The following is a 17,356-nucleotide window of genomic DNA, read 5'->3' as shown; positions in this document are numbered from 1 at the left end:
CCTTGATTTACTTTCCTGTTGTAATATAAAGAACATAGAAGAATTTGTTACTGTTCTGGGAATAATATTTGCTAATATTCTGCAGAATCAGTGGATAGAGCGGTGTATCCTTGAATATTTGCATAGTTGTAACTTCTTAGGTGAAAGCAACTCTTTTCACAGAACAATTTTGATATAAATGGAGGCTCAGTATAAATGAGATTATAATCTGCACACAGCAAAACATGAAAACAATTTGTGCTTTCTCTTTCTCCACAAATGGAAGTTCCCTACAACTGAATTTACTATGAAACAAAGTCCACTGTATTTTGTAGTAATTGTATTCAATGTATTCTCTGTCTTCTGGGATACTCATTACCTGAAGAAGAGCATTGCTTTTAGAGGTTTGTTATTTGTAGTGCCTACAAGGTACAAAAAAGAACAATTCATGCCTTGATGAGCCTATACACAAAAAAGTCTAAATAGAGTGGGAAGGGAGTGATAAAGGAAGATGGGCAGATAGGGTTGGTTGCATACTGATGATAAAAATATTTTTAATGCCACAGTGATATAATTTGTGTTTGGCTTTTTTTGTTTTATTTTATTTATTTTATTTTTTTTGTGGGGTCGATTTGTTTGTTTTTCTTATATGTAGTGATAAATAAGCTCTGTTCTCCCTGTTTCACGTGTCCTATGTTTTGTCTCTGACTATTCCTTTTCATATGTCTGCCTACTTTAGCTGTATGAATGCACTGTAAATGGAGTGATATACCTGCTGATATTGGTCTAATGTTTGGCTTCTAACTTTCATCAGCAGTCTTTCCATCTGGGACGGTTTGCCAGCTTAGTTACTGTTACTTTCCCATAGTTGGGGGCCCACCATGTTTTGGAGGGATTTAGTTTTCTTAAGATGAGAAGTACATTGCTAAAACTTTATCATTCCTTGTCTATTATATGAGGGATTAGTTGCTTATTTTGATGATAATTTGAATGTTGACATGGAATTCTGAACGTCTTGTCTTTGGCAATTCTAAAGATTGGTTTGAAACACTATTCTTGATAAAGAATGCAAGAATGTAGAATTCATAGTGGAACACTGTATTTGAGTTCTTTGATAAATTAGTATATTTAATTTTCTATACATAATGCATGAGAAACTTAAAAATATTAATTTGTTGGGCCTAAAAGATTTTGATACATGACTAATTTTTAATAATTTAAATGTGCCTCCAATTCAGGACTCCAAAAAGGAAATTAAGAAATTTCAGTAGTGTTCACACAAATATAAAATTGATTTTGTAAAGTGACAAGATAGGAGACCATTTGACTACCCAGATGGTATTGAAAGAGAACTATATACTGGCGTGTATAGCTGCTGTACAGATTCTCCCAACTTCCTCCGCACTTGGGTGGGCTGCAAAAGTGCCCACTGAAACTACATTCTTCTCTCCATTACACTGCCACTGTACATATATTTTGGGATCTCTTTATTTGCTTTACAATTTGTGTTTTATTTTTTAAGGTTAATGGAATCATAGAAATTTGGACTGGAAGGGACTTGGACAGGTCATCTAGTTCAGCTCCCTGCACTCAAGGCAGGACTAAGTATTCTCTATAGTTCTAGACCATCCTTGACAGGTGTTTGTCTAACCTGTTCTTAAAAATCTCCAATGATGGAGATTGCACAACCTCCTGAGGTAATTTGTTCCAGTACTTATCTATACTTACAGTTAGGAAGATTTTCCTAATTTTTAACCTAAATCTCCTTTGCTGCAATTTTTATCCCTTTACTTCTTTTCCAGTGGTTAAGGAGAACAACTTATTCCCCTCCACATTATAACAAACTTTTGCATATTTAAAACAGTGTTATCATGTCCCCCCTCAGTCTTCTCCAAACTAAACAAACCCGTTTTTTTCTATTTTTCTCATAGGTCATGTTTCTAGAACTTTAATAATTTTTGTTGCTCTCCTCTGGACTTTCTCCAGTTTGTCCATAACCTTCCTGAACTGTGGTGCCCGGAACTGGATGTAATACTCCAGCTGAGGCCTTATCAATGTTGAGTAGAGTTGAGTTGTGTCTTGCTTACAACACTTCTGCTAATTCATTCCAGAATGTTGTTTGCTCTTTTTTTCTCAACAGTATTACAAAGCTGACTTTTATTTTTGATCCACGATTACCACCAGATCCTTTTCTGCATACTACTTCCGAGACAGTCATTTCCCATTTTGTAGTTGTGCAGTTCATTGTTCCTTCGTAAGTGTAGTACTTTGTATTTGTCCTCATTGAATTTCATCCTGTTTATTTCAGATCATTTCTCCAGTTTGTCAAGATCATTCTGAATTCTAATTTAGCTCTCCCAAGCGCTTGCAATCTCTCCTAGCTTGGTATTGTCTGTAGACTTTATAAGTATACTCTCTGTGATATTATCCAAATCATTTATGAGTATATTGAAAAGAATATCCCAGGACAGATCCTTTTGGGACCCCACCTGATATGCCCTTCCAGCTTGAATGGGACCCATTGATAACTATTCTTTGAATATTCTTTTCCGACTACTTGTGCACCCACTTTATAGTAGGTTCGTCTAGGCTGTATTTCTCTAGTTTCTTTATCAGAAGGTCATGTGAGATGGTATCAAAAGCCTTACTAAAGTTGAGATATATCAGATCTTCTGCTTCCCCCGATCCATAAGACTTGTTATCCTGTCAAAGAAGGATATTAGGTTGATTTGACATGATTTGTTCTTGACAAATCCATGTTGACTGCTACTTTTCACCTTATTTTCTTCTAGGTGCTTATAAATTGATCATTTGATTCATGCTTCATTATCTTTCCAGGTACCAAAGTCAAGCTAACTGTTCTATAATCCCCTGGGCTGTCCTTATTTCTTTTTCTATAGATAGGTACTATATTTTCACTTTTCTAGTCCATTCCGATCTCTCCGTCCTCCACGAGTTTTCAGAGATGATTGCTAACAGCTCAGAGATCTCTTCAGCTAACCCTTCAATGTTCAGGATGTATTTAATCAGCTCTGCTGAGTTGAAAACCTCTAACTTGTCTAAGTAATTCTTAACTTGCTCTTTTCCTATTTTATCCTCAGATCCTACCCCATTTTCACCGATGTTAACTATGTTAGTCCTATCACTGCTAACTTTTTGGTGAAAATGTTTTTCAGTTTTCGTCTGCAACCATGAGGGCTAGAAATTTACATTATTTTAAAAATGAAAGCAGAAATACTCATGTAACTACATAACTCCATGAGCTGAGACTTAAGAAAAACACTGGCTATCATAAGACCTGTGATGAAATGATAACATTGGAATTTGTAAACCAGAGGGACATTAAATTGGGAAAAATGTAGCCTTATTGACAATTAATCTATCAGTAGCTTGCAGGATAAAGAGAGATGATTTTAGACATTCACTGTTTAAAAAAAACTCACACGATAGAATTGTTAAAACTATTAACCACCAAGGCAGATACAATGGATGTATTGTACTTGCACTGCCACTGATAACTCTAACTGTATTTAAGGTAATACTTCCAAATAAACTAAAACTTACTTACTAAAATAGTATGGCGGTTAAGCGTACACTAATTTTTGTATAATATTCCTGGCAGGGGCAGACCACGCCACTCATTAAAAATAACAATTATACCTAAGACAAATATTAGGAGGAAATTTTTTTTATAAATCTAGATATTTATGTGATGAATTTTGATACGTTCTTGGAAAGTATTTTTGTTTTTGAGAATGTGTTTTATTACAGAAAGTTATCAGAAAGATTTGTTTAATTTTCACTACAACATAGAGGCATCTCTAATACTGGTGGTCTCCACTTCTCACCAAAATGTTTCTTTAGTAACAATTGAATAGGTGACAGTTTCTTGGTGTTTTGAATTTATCTGTGAGTATTTAAAAATGTACTGTATTTTATATATACAAATAAAGCAGTTTTGTTTCTATGCAATCTATCTGAGTTGTAAGCATTTTGAAACATGTATAATGCAGCTATCTGTCAAGATATTTACAGTTCGCTAAAATAAGTAGGCATTCTCTGTCACTAGCTGATGAGATTATGGGATGATGCTCTGTGTCCAGATTCTAAAATTGCTGTTGGTATATTCTTTTAATCAGAGAGGCTGGTGGTGGCTGCTGAACACTGTGAAAAGAGTCTGGAAGATTTGCTACGAGACAGGAAACCTGTGAGGTACAGTATCAGGAAAAATATAAGGCGAGAATATGCTAACCAAAAGTTTAGATACTTTGTCATTTAAAGTCTAGACACAAATTTTCTTTAACTTAACAAAACAAACACAAAAAATTACTTTTACAGGTCCATATGAATTTAATATTGGTATTGGCTAAATTTTAATAATTAAAGCACTGTTTTCCAGACTGCCAGACTTAACGCTTCCTTAGGAGGATTTGTGTATATTTCTTCAGATTTCAAAAGGTGAAGAATTTTAAAGAGAAATGTTTAAAACTAAGAAATAAATTTCTAAAAACTACATCTTAAATGCTGTTTGGAATAAAGTGCAAGTAAAGACAAGGGATTAGAATTTACCTAAAAATCAAAATGTAAAGATGGTAATGTTCGTTAAGATTTTGCAATTGAAGTTTAATTTTATCTGTGAAAATACCACTTCGAATGAGAAGTAATTAGAAACAGTTTATTCTTATCTATGATTTGCATTTCTCTGCATTATAAAAATATTAATTACTTCTCTGTTTCCTCTTATGCCAGGTATATTATATTTGCAAAATGCACTTCTAATACAAATGCAAACATTTTCACAATACATTTCTACACAAATAGTAATACAAATGTAGGTGTGTGCAAAAACACACAGTACACAGTTCTAATGTGAAGCTCTCCATCAGTTTTTGTCCTTGCAGATACTACCGTGATGCGTTCTATAGTCACTACTGTGTCTCTTATTGCAACTTTAAAGTTGTAATTACTCTAAGGAAAAATATTATCATTAGCTGTTTCAGAAGGGCATACTTTAGGCAAGGTACTATTCAGATATAAACTTATGTGTTAAGTTTTCATCATTTAACACATAAATTTGTCTATATCTGGGTATGGAGAAGGAATATACACAATCTGAAGACCATGTTAGAAGCTCCCCAACAATTTCATCAGTTTTTTTCAGAAGTAAAACCTGTAGCAGTATGTGAGTTAAGTAGTCTCTGTGGGCAATATAGTGTCCATATTATATTTCCATAACAAGTCAGTGTAACACTGAGGTTGCACAGGTAACCACATTGGTCCTTATCTGTGACAGTAAAGAATGAACATGCCACCCTAACTTTTCCCTTTGTGCATACTGATAAGTATTACAATACAGTATTTACATAATTACATACTAGTTCTCAAATATTGTGGAAGTTTTGGTACTCTAAGATAATGTGACAGGATATCCAAAGAGAACACGATATCTGAAGATTGCATTTTAAGGAGTAAAGTTGAAGGCTGAATGCAGAACCTCAACATCTCAACTGTACATATAAAATGATGGAGTCTAAATTAGCTGTTATCACTCAAGAAAGAGATCTTGAAGTCATTGTGGACAGTTCTCTGAAAACATCTACCGAATGTGCAGCAGCAGTCAAAAAAGCTAACAGAATGTTGGGAATCATTAGGAAAGGGATAGATAATAAGACAGAAAATATCATATTGTCTCTTTATAAATCCATGGTACGCCCATATTTTGAATACTGCTTGCAAATCTGGTTGCCCCATTTCAAAAAAGGTATATTGGAATTGGAAAAGGTACAGAAAAGGACAACAAAAATGATTAGGGGTATGGAAAAGATTCCGTACGAGGAGAGATTAATAAGACTGGAACTTTTCAGCTTGGAAAAGAGATGACTAAGGGGGGATATGATAAAGGTCTATAAAATCATGACTGATGTGGAGAAAGTAAATAAGGAAGTGTTATTTTACTCCTTATAACACACAAACTAGGGTCACGAAATGAAATTAATAGGCAGCAGGCTTAAAACGAACTAAAAGAACTATTTCTTCACACAATACACCGTCAACCTATGAAACTCCTTGCGAGGAAGTTGTGGAGGATAAGTCCATCAATGGCTATTAGCCAGATGGGCAGGGATTGTGGTTTGCCAGAAGCTGGGAATGGGTGACAGGATGGATCATTTGACGATTACCTATTCTGTTCATTCCTTCTGAAGCACCTGGCCTTGGCCACGGTCGAAAGACAGGATACTGGGCTGTATGGACCATTGGTCTGACCCAGTCTGGATGTTCTTATGTTCCCAGTTATTTGATATGTCTATTGGCTTTTTAGAGATCTGTTTGGCTTTTTTCCATGTGTTCTGATTGCATTAGTTTATGATATGGTATGATAGCAGAGCAGGTTTAATTCCTAGAGCTGATATGCCAGTTATTATAATTAATTTCACAAACTGTTTATGGAATGGAGAAGCTGCTCTCATACCACACTTGCCAGAAACTAAGTCTCTTGCACCTGTATCACAAGTTGATGTAAAGTCAGCAGAAATCTTTTATTAGGTTAGTATTGAAATTCAAGACGTACCATTGTGGACTGTCCATCTTTCCATACATATGGCAAAACAGCAGGCTGCCCAGCTATCTGATAGTTATTTGCAGTTATTCTTCTAAAGTCATACATCACTTATGGCATGCAATACTTACTGTCTGATTTACGTTTTAAAAAAAAAAAAAGTGAACAAGAGCATCAGTCATGTTTAAAGCTAACTATCCTCAAAGTTTGACTAAGATCTCTTGCCTGTGAGTGGGATCATCAGAATTAACAATTTTTGGATCCTGGGTTCTGCTCTAGCACCTGTTGCTGCTCTGCTCTGCTGTGGGATAAGCACAGTATGGTAACTGCCTATATGGGGAGCTGAGAGTATGGAGCCGCTGCCGCTGGCCTTAGGGCTGGCCATGCTGCCGGACTCTACAGCCCTCTCTGTTTCACACAGAAAAAGTTATTTCCACAATCTGAAGGATTAAAAATTTAATTTCCATTTTATAGGAGAGTTTTTAAATGATGCAGGGCCACCTGCAAACTGCTGACACTGAGCATCACTGCATGCTGGCTCAGGCCAGACTCTGTCAAGAGATAGAAGCAAAATTATCCCTTCCGTGCCTGCTGTAGCTTGGGAGACAAATTAAGACCATCTCAGTGATGTTCGTAACAAAGAACCCTGCAGGCAGTACTGATGCAATATGATCAGTATGATAGGAGGAGCTGTGCCATTTGAGAGACCAAGAATCGATGCAGTCCGACAAGAATAACGTTAAATTGCATTTATAACATCATTTGGCTGCGCAGGTCACACACACACACGGTTCCAATTACCTCCTAATGAAACAAAATCAAGTTCTGAGAACTTCTGATCATAAACGCAAATCTCTCACATCTTCTGACTGTCAGGATCCCTTTAACCGAAGTGGAGAATAAATGGACAACCCCCAACAGAGGATCAAGTTGTGAATGGGGTTAGGAGATGAACCCCATGCAAGTAGGCAAGAGTCCTCATGGCTAAACAATTTTTAAATCAATATGGGATGTTTGTCTAAAAGTTTTGCTCCACGAATTATTTTAGGGGAAGTTCTATGAGGGGCGATCACAGACTGCAAGATCACAATGGTTCCTTTTGGTCTTAGAATCTGTGAATAAACTGCTTTCCAAATTTGAGGATGGGAAAGAGTTTCCCTGGGGCACACTGGCAGGGACTTGGCAATATTTTCGCCTTCTTTTGAAGCACAATGTTGAGATTGCATGTTAGGGTCCCATGCTTTTATCTTACAGCACTGCAGTGTGGTCTAGATCTCTGGTTGACTTTGTTCCACCTTGTCTTTCTTTTCTATATTCTCTGCTTTGTTATATATCCTGGGAGCCTGCTGTATTTTAAATGCCTAAGCAGTTCATGTCTAGAAAGCAACAATATTACATGACCGATATTAACTGCTGAGTTGTGAACTAGTGTATTCCAGACAGTTGGTTAGCCTTTAGCTAATGTTGGGGAAGGTTGGCTTTCATGGCAATGCCTGGAACTCAGGAGATGAGAGTTCAGTTGCTGTCTGTGCCACAGACTGTGTGTGTTCTTTGATCAGTCACTTTCTCTTTCTGGCCTCAATTCTCCATCTGTAAAATGGGGATGATAATCCTTTCTTTCACCCTTTGTTTTGTCTGTTGGAAAAGTATGTTCTGCGGCATGGACTGTCTGTCACTATATGGCTGTACGATGTATCAGATGGGGCTTCCAGGGACTGTTGTAACATAGGTGACAATCAGAAAACTTGATAGAACTTTCATTTACAGTTGGAGCTGCAAATGAGCATCTTAACTAGTATCAGTATCCCAATTTCTGTTTAGCTCAGACACTCAGGTTATCTTCCCCAAACCAGAAGAGCTTTGTGAAACTCAAGTTTGTCCCTTCCACCAACAGAAGTTGGTTTAATAAAAGATATTATCTGCTTGTCTCTCTTCTAAGCATCTGTAAAATGGGTTTTTAGTCCCACTCATCCCCTCTCTCAAAATCTAATTAAAATAACCCTAATTTGTGTGGTAATAGGCCAGATCCCTCCATTGAGTAGAGGAGGTGAAAAACTGAAACATCATGCTGTATGCTGGAGGTAGAGAAGGGAGCGAGTGCCACCTTACCACATTTGGGAACTCATAGAAATTCCCTGCTGCAGCTTTGGCGTGAATAGGCTTTGTGAATTTTTTTGGGTGGAGCCAGATGTAGGAAGGTTTGGAAATAGACTGTCTACTCTCTTCAGTGTTCTCCCTGGTCCACCTGGAATGAATTCTGTTTGAAGCAACGTTAATTCCTGTGAGGTTTTCTTCCTGGCTGCTGTGGTGAAGTCACATGGGAGTCGGGTAACAGCAGTATAATAGCAGCACAGCTCCTTTTGAAACTGTAGTGCCATGGTAGTCACTAGCAATGGTGCTAGTGGCAGGCATTAATGTAGAAGTCTCTGGTGATTTTCTTATCCTGGAGTATTTGGGCAGCTATGTCCCCTTTTTACACCACCCCCATCCACCAATTCTGTCCTCTTGGAGGGGGACATTGACAAGTAGATTATTCTGCATAAACCGTTCAGTTTCTAGGTACAGTGTCCAGGGGTTTCTCTGTGTGGTAAGGTATGATCTAGATAATAGTTTCTTGTTCACCTAGTAATAGTAACTTGCAGTGTAGTTTTCCTCAATCTTGCCTTAATTTTCTTAACAATTGTTAACACAAATCAGTTCTGAGAAATATCTTCAGAAGACAGCTTTGGACCAGTTTTTTTTCTTTTCTCCTTTTTTTAAGGGTTTGGCATTTGTCTTCATTGTAATTGCACTCCTGATTTGGAGTGTGCGGATATTAGGCCCTGAAATCTTGGCCCCAAGTTTCTTGCGTCTAGCGAATTGCCTGTAACAATGTTTTGTATGTAAAGGGTTGTGAATATGCTTCTCAAAATGAGCTACACAAAATACATGAAAAATCTGATGGGGGAATGATAAAATTCCAGTCTATCAAGTTCAGTAAGGTCAGTTCTCACCATTGTTTAAAGCTTTATTAGGTTTGTAAAGTTACTGTCTGCTTACAAAAACTCTCATACCCACAGATGACAAGTTAAGACATTAAAAGATGGAGAATTAAAAAAAAAAAAAAAAAAAAAAGTTAAGCTATTTTAGAACTATTTTTCTGGGTTGATTTTTTCCAGACAATATTAAAGGAGCTATAAGCAACACTTCATTGCTGTTACAATATGAATTATGTATATTTTTCCTGGCGTGTCATGCTTTGAAGTGTTTTTCTTTCATTCTTTGATGAAGTTGATCTGCACTTGTATTCTTAATAATAAAAATGCCAACAAATGTAATATTCGGACATTTAGCAGACTTCTGGCACCTGCAACAGGGTTTCTGGATTGGTCTTAGATTTGTGATGAGGGCAGTCTATGCATATTTCTTTCTTTAATACAAAATAGTTTTCATATGTTTTGGAAGTTACGATTTAGAAAAACTATCAGCAAACCATCAGAGATATAGAGGTATGTTAGCCTGCTTCCCATCAAAGACTCCATGTATATGTCTGCAGCTGTTTACTAGCTTGGTGGAAAACATGATCTGACTGTCTCGGATGAGTACATTTTATTTTCCCTTATGAAACTATTGTCTCCTCACTGGATTAGATTTCCTCATTCCATCCTGGAGAGAATGCACTTCTTGAGGTGAAATTACAGTATGAAGGGTAGTGTAGAGAAAAAGAACTTCCACATTAGCTATGGCTTTAAAAAAGCTTAGATTTAGAGGATGGGTCCAAGTCTTCTAGAGCCTGAAACTTTCCCATGGTTTGAGTTCAAAAGCTGCACATGACCAGTATATCAAGGGATGCATGTACTCTGCTTTGAATCAAGATTGTAGACTCAAACTTTGTATGAGAAACCCAAGTACTATAATTGAACTAGCTATATTGAACAAGGGTAAATAATGAAGTAGTAAAATGCACTAACATTAACAGACTGAACCTTTTAAAAAGTAGTTTCTCTCTTGCCATGTATAAGATACTATACTTTGGGGCATTTACTAGCTCCTGAGTTTTCCTTTTAATCCTGGGCCAGAAGTTTATTTCCAAAACAAAATGTATTTCAGTGGAAACATGATGTAAGAATACCATTAGTCAAAACTTGTTCATTCATTATCTAAAGCTGACTTTCTTAATATAGAAATCAAACATTTTTGTAAATAAAGACATTGGGAATTGGAGCTAGATTGTAAAATATAATCAACTGTAGCATTCCTTCTGTTCAATAGACATACTTTGCATTAGTTCTTTGGTGAACTATTACTAATGTTCAGGATAACAACAACAACTAGCTTATATGAGGTATTGAATACATAAGTGCCCAATCCTGCCCCATTGAAGTAATTGATTCATTACCATTGTCTACAATGCAGTAACAAGCTGTGAGTGTATGTGTGCGTGTACACAATTTACTATATCCCATGTAAATTATACTTTTCTCACATTCTAAAAATGTCCTGTGTGTGTACTGTAGGGTTTCTCTACACAGACTTGTATTCAGGGCATAACTTTTTTTTCCTCACATGATAAACTTATACAAACAAGTTTTTCTTCCAACAAGGCATATTACAGTTGTATTTTTTATTTTAAAAAAGTATCGATAGTATGTCTACCATATTTCTGTAATGTAAAATAGTAGGCCCATTGCTGAATTCCCATTTTTATTCTATTATACCCTGTCCCTGTAGTTCCCCATACCCTTTTCTAACAAAATCCTTTTCTGCTGAAATCGTCCATATCGATCTTGGGCCAGAGGTGAAGTTTTTTGGGAAAAAAGTTAGTCAAAGTCAGTGGGGCAATTTTTCTTTCTTTCAAATGGGGGGGGGGGGGGGAAGATACTTCCTTTATGCTCTAGTCAGAAATTTTGAGGGAATAGAGTTTTAAACAATCCTCTCTCTCCAAAAATCCTAGCAGAGCAGCACCATCCTTATAAGGGGAGATATCTTGATCCTGTTGACACATTTCTGCCACAGACTTTGTAAGGATATAATTAGAATCCCATTTTGTGTAGGTGGGCATGCTATCCCCAGCAAACCACCAAACTGGACAAATAGTCTACCAGTGAACATCAGATTTGTGGGTGTGCAAATCTTACTAGTTTACTTGAGCCACAGATGTCATAGAAAGCTGTTGTTGCTTTTCCTCTTGATTCATTGAGCTAAGGGTAATATAAACTTTGGATCTCAATTTCAGAGACCGAGAAGTGATCAGTTTTCAGTGCTTTTCATATTTTTTCCGTGTGTTATTTAGTGTGAGGGACTGACCAATCCATTAAATATAATACTTTGTGTATGCTTTACCTTTGTTTCTGCATTTTTTAGCATGTGGAAAGTTGGTGACAAGTATTAACTTGCAAAGGTACAGTATCTTCTGAGTAGTTAGGTCCCAAAACATTGCACACAGAAACACCATCAAATTTAGTATAACTCAGTAACTTACTGGACTCGCATCTTAAAATGTGTCCTCAGGTAACTAGAAATTTAACTCTGCCACCAGTCTTTTATTAGACTCATGAACCTGCTTTTGCTATTGATTCTTGCTGTTTAAAATGAAATCTAAATAGGTGTGCACACATTCCATTCTCTCAGCTCCCTCTAGAAGTGGTCCCAGGATTTTCAGATGTTAAGTAAAAGGGGCAGTATATCAATATCACCTTCTGCCTCTACTTTGTGCTTTCTGCAGGGTAGCCACTCATGTTGTGAATAGCCTCTCAGTTAATGCATATCTAGCCTCCTTCCTTCAACCACATCCAAAAAAGCTTCTGAAAACCCATACCATAGGGCACAGGAGCAGTATAATAGCCTCAGATTACTTCTTTTGGATTTTGGATTTGTACTCATCTGACTTCAAATTGTAAACACTTATAGGAAATCCCTGAACCCATGTGAGTTTACATCAGCTGAGATCTTAAGTCCTCTGTGAATCTCAAAATAGGTCTGTAGCAGTTCTTCTGTAACACATTTTAATTTCACAAAATCTCTCTTGGCATTCCTCCCGTTTCTATACATATGTTCCCGAAATAGTATTCTGAATGAAGAATAAGTATTCTGTCAATTATTAATTGACAAATTAGGGATAAATTTATTTGGCTATATTAGCATACTCATGAGCCTTTCTAATGGCTTCTTCATTTATATAATTGCCTACACTTTTCTTGGGTGCAGTCAAACTTCTTAGTCACTGTGTATCTGTTGTATTTTTGGTGACACACGGATCTATTACAGTGTGATGTATTCTTTAACACATCTTGTCTGTTAAACACCTTATCAAATTCTTTAAGAATACCTTTTAAATCTAGATCAATAAATAAGTTATGCATCCAATTGATCACTTGCATTTGCAGACTGTTCTTCAGCCAAATCACATAGGACTTCCTGTTCCACTGGTTCAAACTGCTGAGTAGCATCTATCATGCCTGCATTTCAGTTCACATAGGTTCATTTTTGAGCTTGCCATATGCACTAAGCTTAGTTTGTAATCTTAATACTGGGTGGTCAGTAACTTTTTCTATATATTTCATGCCCCCCCAAAAAAAATTATGTTAAAAGAATGTTTAAGGTTGCAAAGTCAAGCTCTCAAAAATTAGGAAGTGACAGAGAATTTAGGTTGCACACTTATCCTTTATTTAAGGTTGTACTTGTCTTTTATTTTATATGGTTTTAGCTGTTTTTATTAAAAAATAAAAATCATTCTTTTCTAACGTCTTTGGTCTATAGTGAGTCCACCAGGCCTGTTCTTTATGAACTGGCACTGCTTCAGAGAATCACAGAAACCAGAGATGGACAAGATCTAGCTGATTTTTCCATCTCCCTGCTAATGTTGTATTGTTTAGAATATGAATGATAGTAGATATTGTTTCCAGTGCTATCAGTTCAATCCAAAAAAAAAAAAAACCATTGTGGTAAATGCAATAAGACCATTTAATTTTTAAATTGGTGAAGATTTTTTTTTTTAAATACATTTTCATTAAGGAGCTTTTTTGTGGAGTCTGCTGACTGCCGAAGGATAAAAAGGGGAGAGGGAGAGTGTGTGTGTGTGTGTGTGTGTGTGTGTGGTTTCTGTGCTGAAATTATAGGTGGGGGGGTTTTCCCACATGATTAGAGTTAAACAAAGCTCCTTTCAAATGTTACTCATAATTTCCTTTGCTATTTTTGCTCATTAACTATCAAAAAGACTTCCATTTTAATTAAAGGGAGTTTACTTTTCTGTTCTTCTCTTGCTACTTCATTCTTTAGTTAAATGATACTAAATTAGATGTCATTAATATAAAAAGTAATAAATACAGGATTATTATTTACCTGCAGACTTGAACAAAAGAAATTGGGAAATGAAGAAACATTTTCTGTTCTTTTCTTTATCCTGCTGCACCTTCTAGTGCATAAGGATCCACCAGTTTCTGCCATTTATTTCAATCTTGTGCTCATCTGTTCAGGCTTCTGAGTGTCATGCTGAGGAATTTGGCTTCTTTCTCTATTCTGTGTAATGTTTCTTTAAGTCACCCTCTTTTTGTGTTTCCAGGTAATATTCATATTATCAGTTGCTGTGGAAGTCATGTTGGTGGTAACATTAAAGCATGTTCTAAATATGTCCTCCATCCTCTTTTTACTGTATTTGATACTTTAGCCCTAGTCTACACTTACCGGGCGATTCAGCGGCAGTCAATGGGAGTTACGCAAGCTACGCAGAGTAGCTTGTGTAACTCCCGTCGACTGCTGTGTTTCCCTTCTGCGCAGCGTCTTCACTGCACTGCGCCAGTTCCCGTCGATGCAGCGCTACGCCACTTGAAGGGGTGGTTTTACTGTGTCGACTTCTAGATCGACTGAGTGGGTCTTCACTGAAGAGAGGGCTTTGGATTCTTCGATCATGGAATGCTGTTCCAGGAAGAAGGATTACTAGGAAGAGACGGGATTCATCTAATGAAGACAGGGAAGAGTATCTTCGCAGACAGGCTGGCTAACCTAGTGAGGAGGGCTTTAAACTAGTTGGGACCGGGACCTAAGCCTGAAGGTAAGTGGGGAAGAGGGACACCACAAGGAAGCAGAAGGAGGAGGGTGCAGCAGGGGAGGCCTCCCGATTCATACTGTGAAAGTAGGCCAATCGGCTACTTATCTGAAGTGTCTGTACACAAATGCAAGAAGCCTGGGAAACAAGCAGGAAGAACTGGAAGTCCTGGCACAGTCAAGAAACTACGACATGATTGGAATAACTGAGACTTGGTGGAATAACTCTCACGATTGGAGCACTGTCATGGATGGGTATAAACTGTTCAGGAAGGACAGGCGGGGCGAAAGGGGGAGGAGTTGCACTGTATGTAAGAGAGCACTATGACTGCTCTGAGCTCCAGTATGAAACTGGAGATAAGTCAGTTGAGTGTCTCTGGGTTAAGCTTAGAAACAAGAACGATAAGCATGATGTCGTGGTGGGTGTCTGTTACAGACCACCAGACCATGAGGATGAGGTAGATGAGGCTTTCTTTACTCAACTAGGGAAAGTTTCCAGTTCACAGGGCCTGATTCTCATGGGAGACTTCAATCACCCTGACATCTGCTGGAAGAGCAATACAGCAAAGCACAAACAATCCAGGAAGTTTTTGGAGAGTGTCGCTGACAATTTCCTGGTGCAAATGCTGGAGCAACCAACTAGGGGCCATGCTTCTCTTGACCTGCTGCTCAGAAACAGGGAAGATTTGGTAGGGGAAGTAGAAGTGGGTGGCAAGCTAGGCAGCAGTGACCATGAGATGGTCGAGTTCAGGATCCTGACAAAAGGAAGAAAGGAGAACAGCAGGATACGGACTATGGACTTCAGAAAAGCGGACTTTGACTCCCTCAGAGAACTGATGGGCAGGATTCCCTGGGAGGCTAATATGAGGGGGAAAGGAACCCAAGGGAGCTGGCTGTATTTTAGAGAGACCTTATTGAGGGCACAAGAGCAAACCATCCCGATGTGCAGAAAGAATAGCAAATATGGTAGGCGTCCAGCTTGGCTTAACAAAGATGTGCTTGGCGAACTTAAACGCAAAAAAGAAGCTTACAAGAAGTGGAAGCTTGGTCAGATGACTAGGGAGGATTATATAAACACTGCTCGAACATGCAGGAATGAAATCAGGAAGGCCAAAGCACAATTGGAGTTTCAGCTAGCAAGGGACGTGAAGGGGAACAAGAAGGGTTTCTACAGGCATGTTGCCAACAAGAGGAAGATTCGGGGAAGTGTGGGCCCCTTAGAGAATGAGGGAGGCGACCTAGTGACGGAGGATGTGGAGAAAGCTGAGGTACTCAATGCCTTTTTTGCCTCTGTCTTCACAGACAAGATCAGCTCCCAGACTGCTGTACTGGGTGGCACAGAATGGGAAGGAGGCGAACATCCCGCAGTGCTGAAGGAACGGGTTCAAGACTATTTAGAAGGATTGGACATTCACAAGTCCATGGGGCCAGATGCAATGCACCTGAGGGTGCTGAGGGAGTTGGCTGAGGTGATTTCAGAGCCATTGGCTATTATCTTTGAAAGCTCGTGGGAACAGGGGGAGGTCCCTGAGGACTGGAAAAAAGCAAATATAGTGCCCATCTTCAAAAAAGGGAGGAAAGAGGATCCGGGGAACTACAGACCAGTCAGCCTCACCTCAATCCCTGGAAAAATCATGGAGCAGGTCCTTAAGGAATCCATTTTAAGGCACTTGGAAGAGAGGAAGGTGATCAGGAACAGTCAACACGGATTCACCAAGGGAAAGTCATGCCTGACCAACCTGATTGCTTTCTATGATGAGGTGACTGGCTCTGTGGATGTAGGGAAGGCGGTGGATGTGATATACCTTGACTTTAGCAAAGCTTTTGATACTGTCTCTCACAGTATTCTCATCAGCAAGTTAAAGAAGTATGGGTTGGATGAATGGACTATAAAATGGATAGAGAACTGGCTAGAGCATAGGGCTCAACGAATAGTGATCAATGGCTCCATGTCTAGCTGGCAGCCGGTCACAAGCGGAGTTCCCCAGGGGTCGGTCCTGGGTCCAGTTTTGTTCAACATCTTTATTAATGATCTGGAGGATGGGGTAGATTGCACCCTCAGCAAGTTTGCGGACGACACTAAGCTGGGGGGCGTGGTAGATACCCTGCCAGGTAGGGATAGGATACAGAGTGACCTAAACAAACTGGAGGATTGGGCCAAAAGAAATCTAATGAGGTTCAACAAAGAAAAGTGCAGAGTCCTCCACTTAGGAAGGAAGGAAGAATCCCATGCACAGCTATAGACTGGGGGCCGACGAGCTGGGCAGCAGCTCTGCAGAAAAGGACCTGGGGGTAACAGTGGATAAAAAGCTGGATATGAGTCAGCAGTGTGCCCTGGTTGTCAAGAAGGCTAATAGCATATTGGGCTGCATTAGGAGGGGCATTGCCAGCAGGTCACGGGAAGTGATTATTCCTCTCTATTCGGCATTGGTGAGGCCGCATTTAGAATATTGTGTCCAGTTTTGGGCCCCCCACTACAAAAAGGATGTGGACAAGTTGGAGAGAGTGCAGCGGAGGGCAACCAAAATGATTAGGGGGCTGGAGCACAGGACTTATGAGGAGAGGCTGAGGGAACTGGGCTTGTTTAGTCTGCAAAAGAGAAGAGTGAGGGGGGATTTGATAGCGGCCTTTAACTACCTGAAAGGGGGTTCCAGGGAGTATGGGGCTAGGCTGTTCTCGGTGGTGGCAGATGACAGAACAAGGAGCAACGGTCTGAAGTTGCAGGGCGGGAGGTCTAGGTTGGACATTAGGAAAATGTTTTTTACTAGGAGGGTGGTGAAGCACTGGAATGGGTTACCT

At 38.7% G+C, this 17,356-nt stretch overlaps 1 protein-coding gene across 5 annotated transcripts in view; it reads left to right on the top strand.

Moving 5' to 3' along the window:
* Positions 1-17,356, top strand: part of TBCK (TBC1 domain containing kinase) — a 194,228-nt gene that overhangs the window by 13,008 nt on the left and 163,864 nt on the right. For all 5 annotated transcript variants that reach the window (XM_067568243.1, XM_067568242.1, XM_067568245.1 and 2 more), the window contains exon 4: positions 4,119-4,191. In XM_067568243.1, coding sequence (XP_067424344.1) covers positions 4,119-4,191 — 73 coding nt within the window. The remainder of the gene's footprint in view (positions 1-4,118; positions 4,192-17,356) is intronic.

This window comes from Emydura macquarii, unplaced genomic scaffold, assembly GCF_026122565.2.
Source record: "Emydura macquarii macquarii isolate MOO-44397 ecotype Brisbane River unplaced genomic scaffold, CSIRO-AGI_Emac_v2 contig_2863, whole genome shotgun sequence".
Taxonomy (NCBI): Eukaryota; Metazoa; Chordata; order Testudines; family Chelidae; genus Emydura; species Emydura macquarii.
The sequence above is the reverse complement of the archived record's forward strand: the minus strand, read 5'-3'. Positions and strand labels throughout refer to the sequence as shown.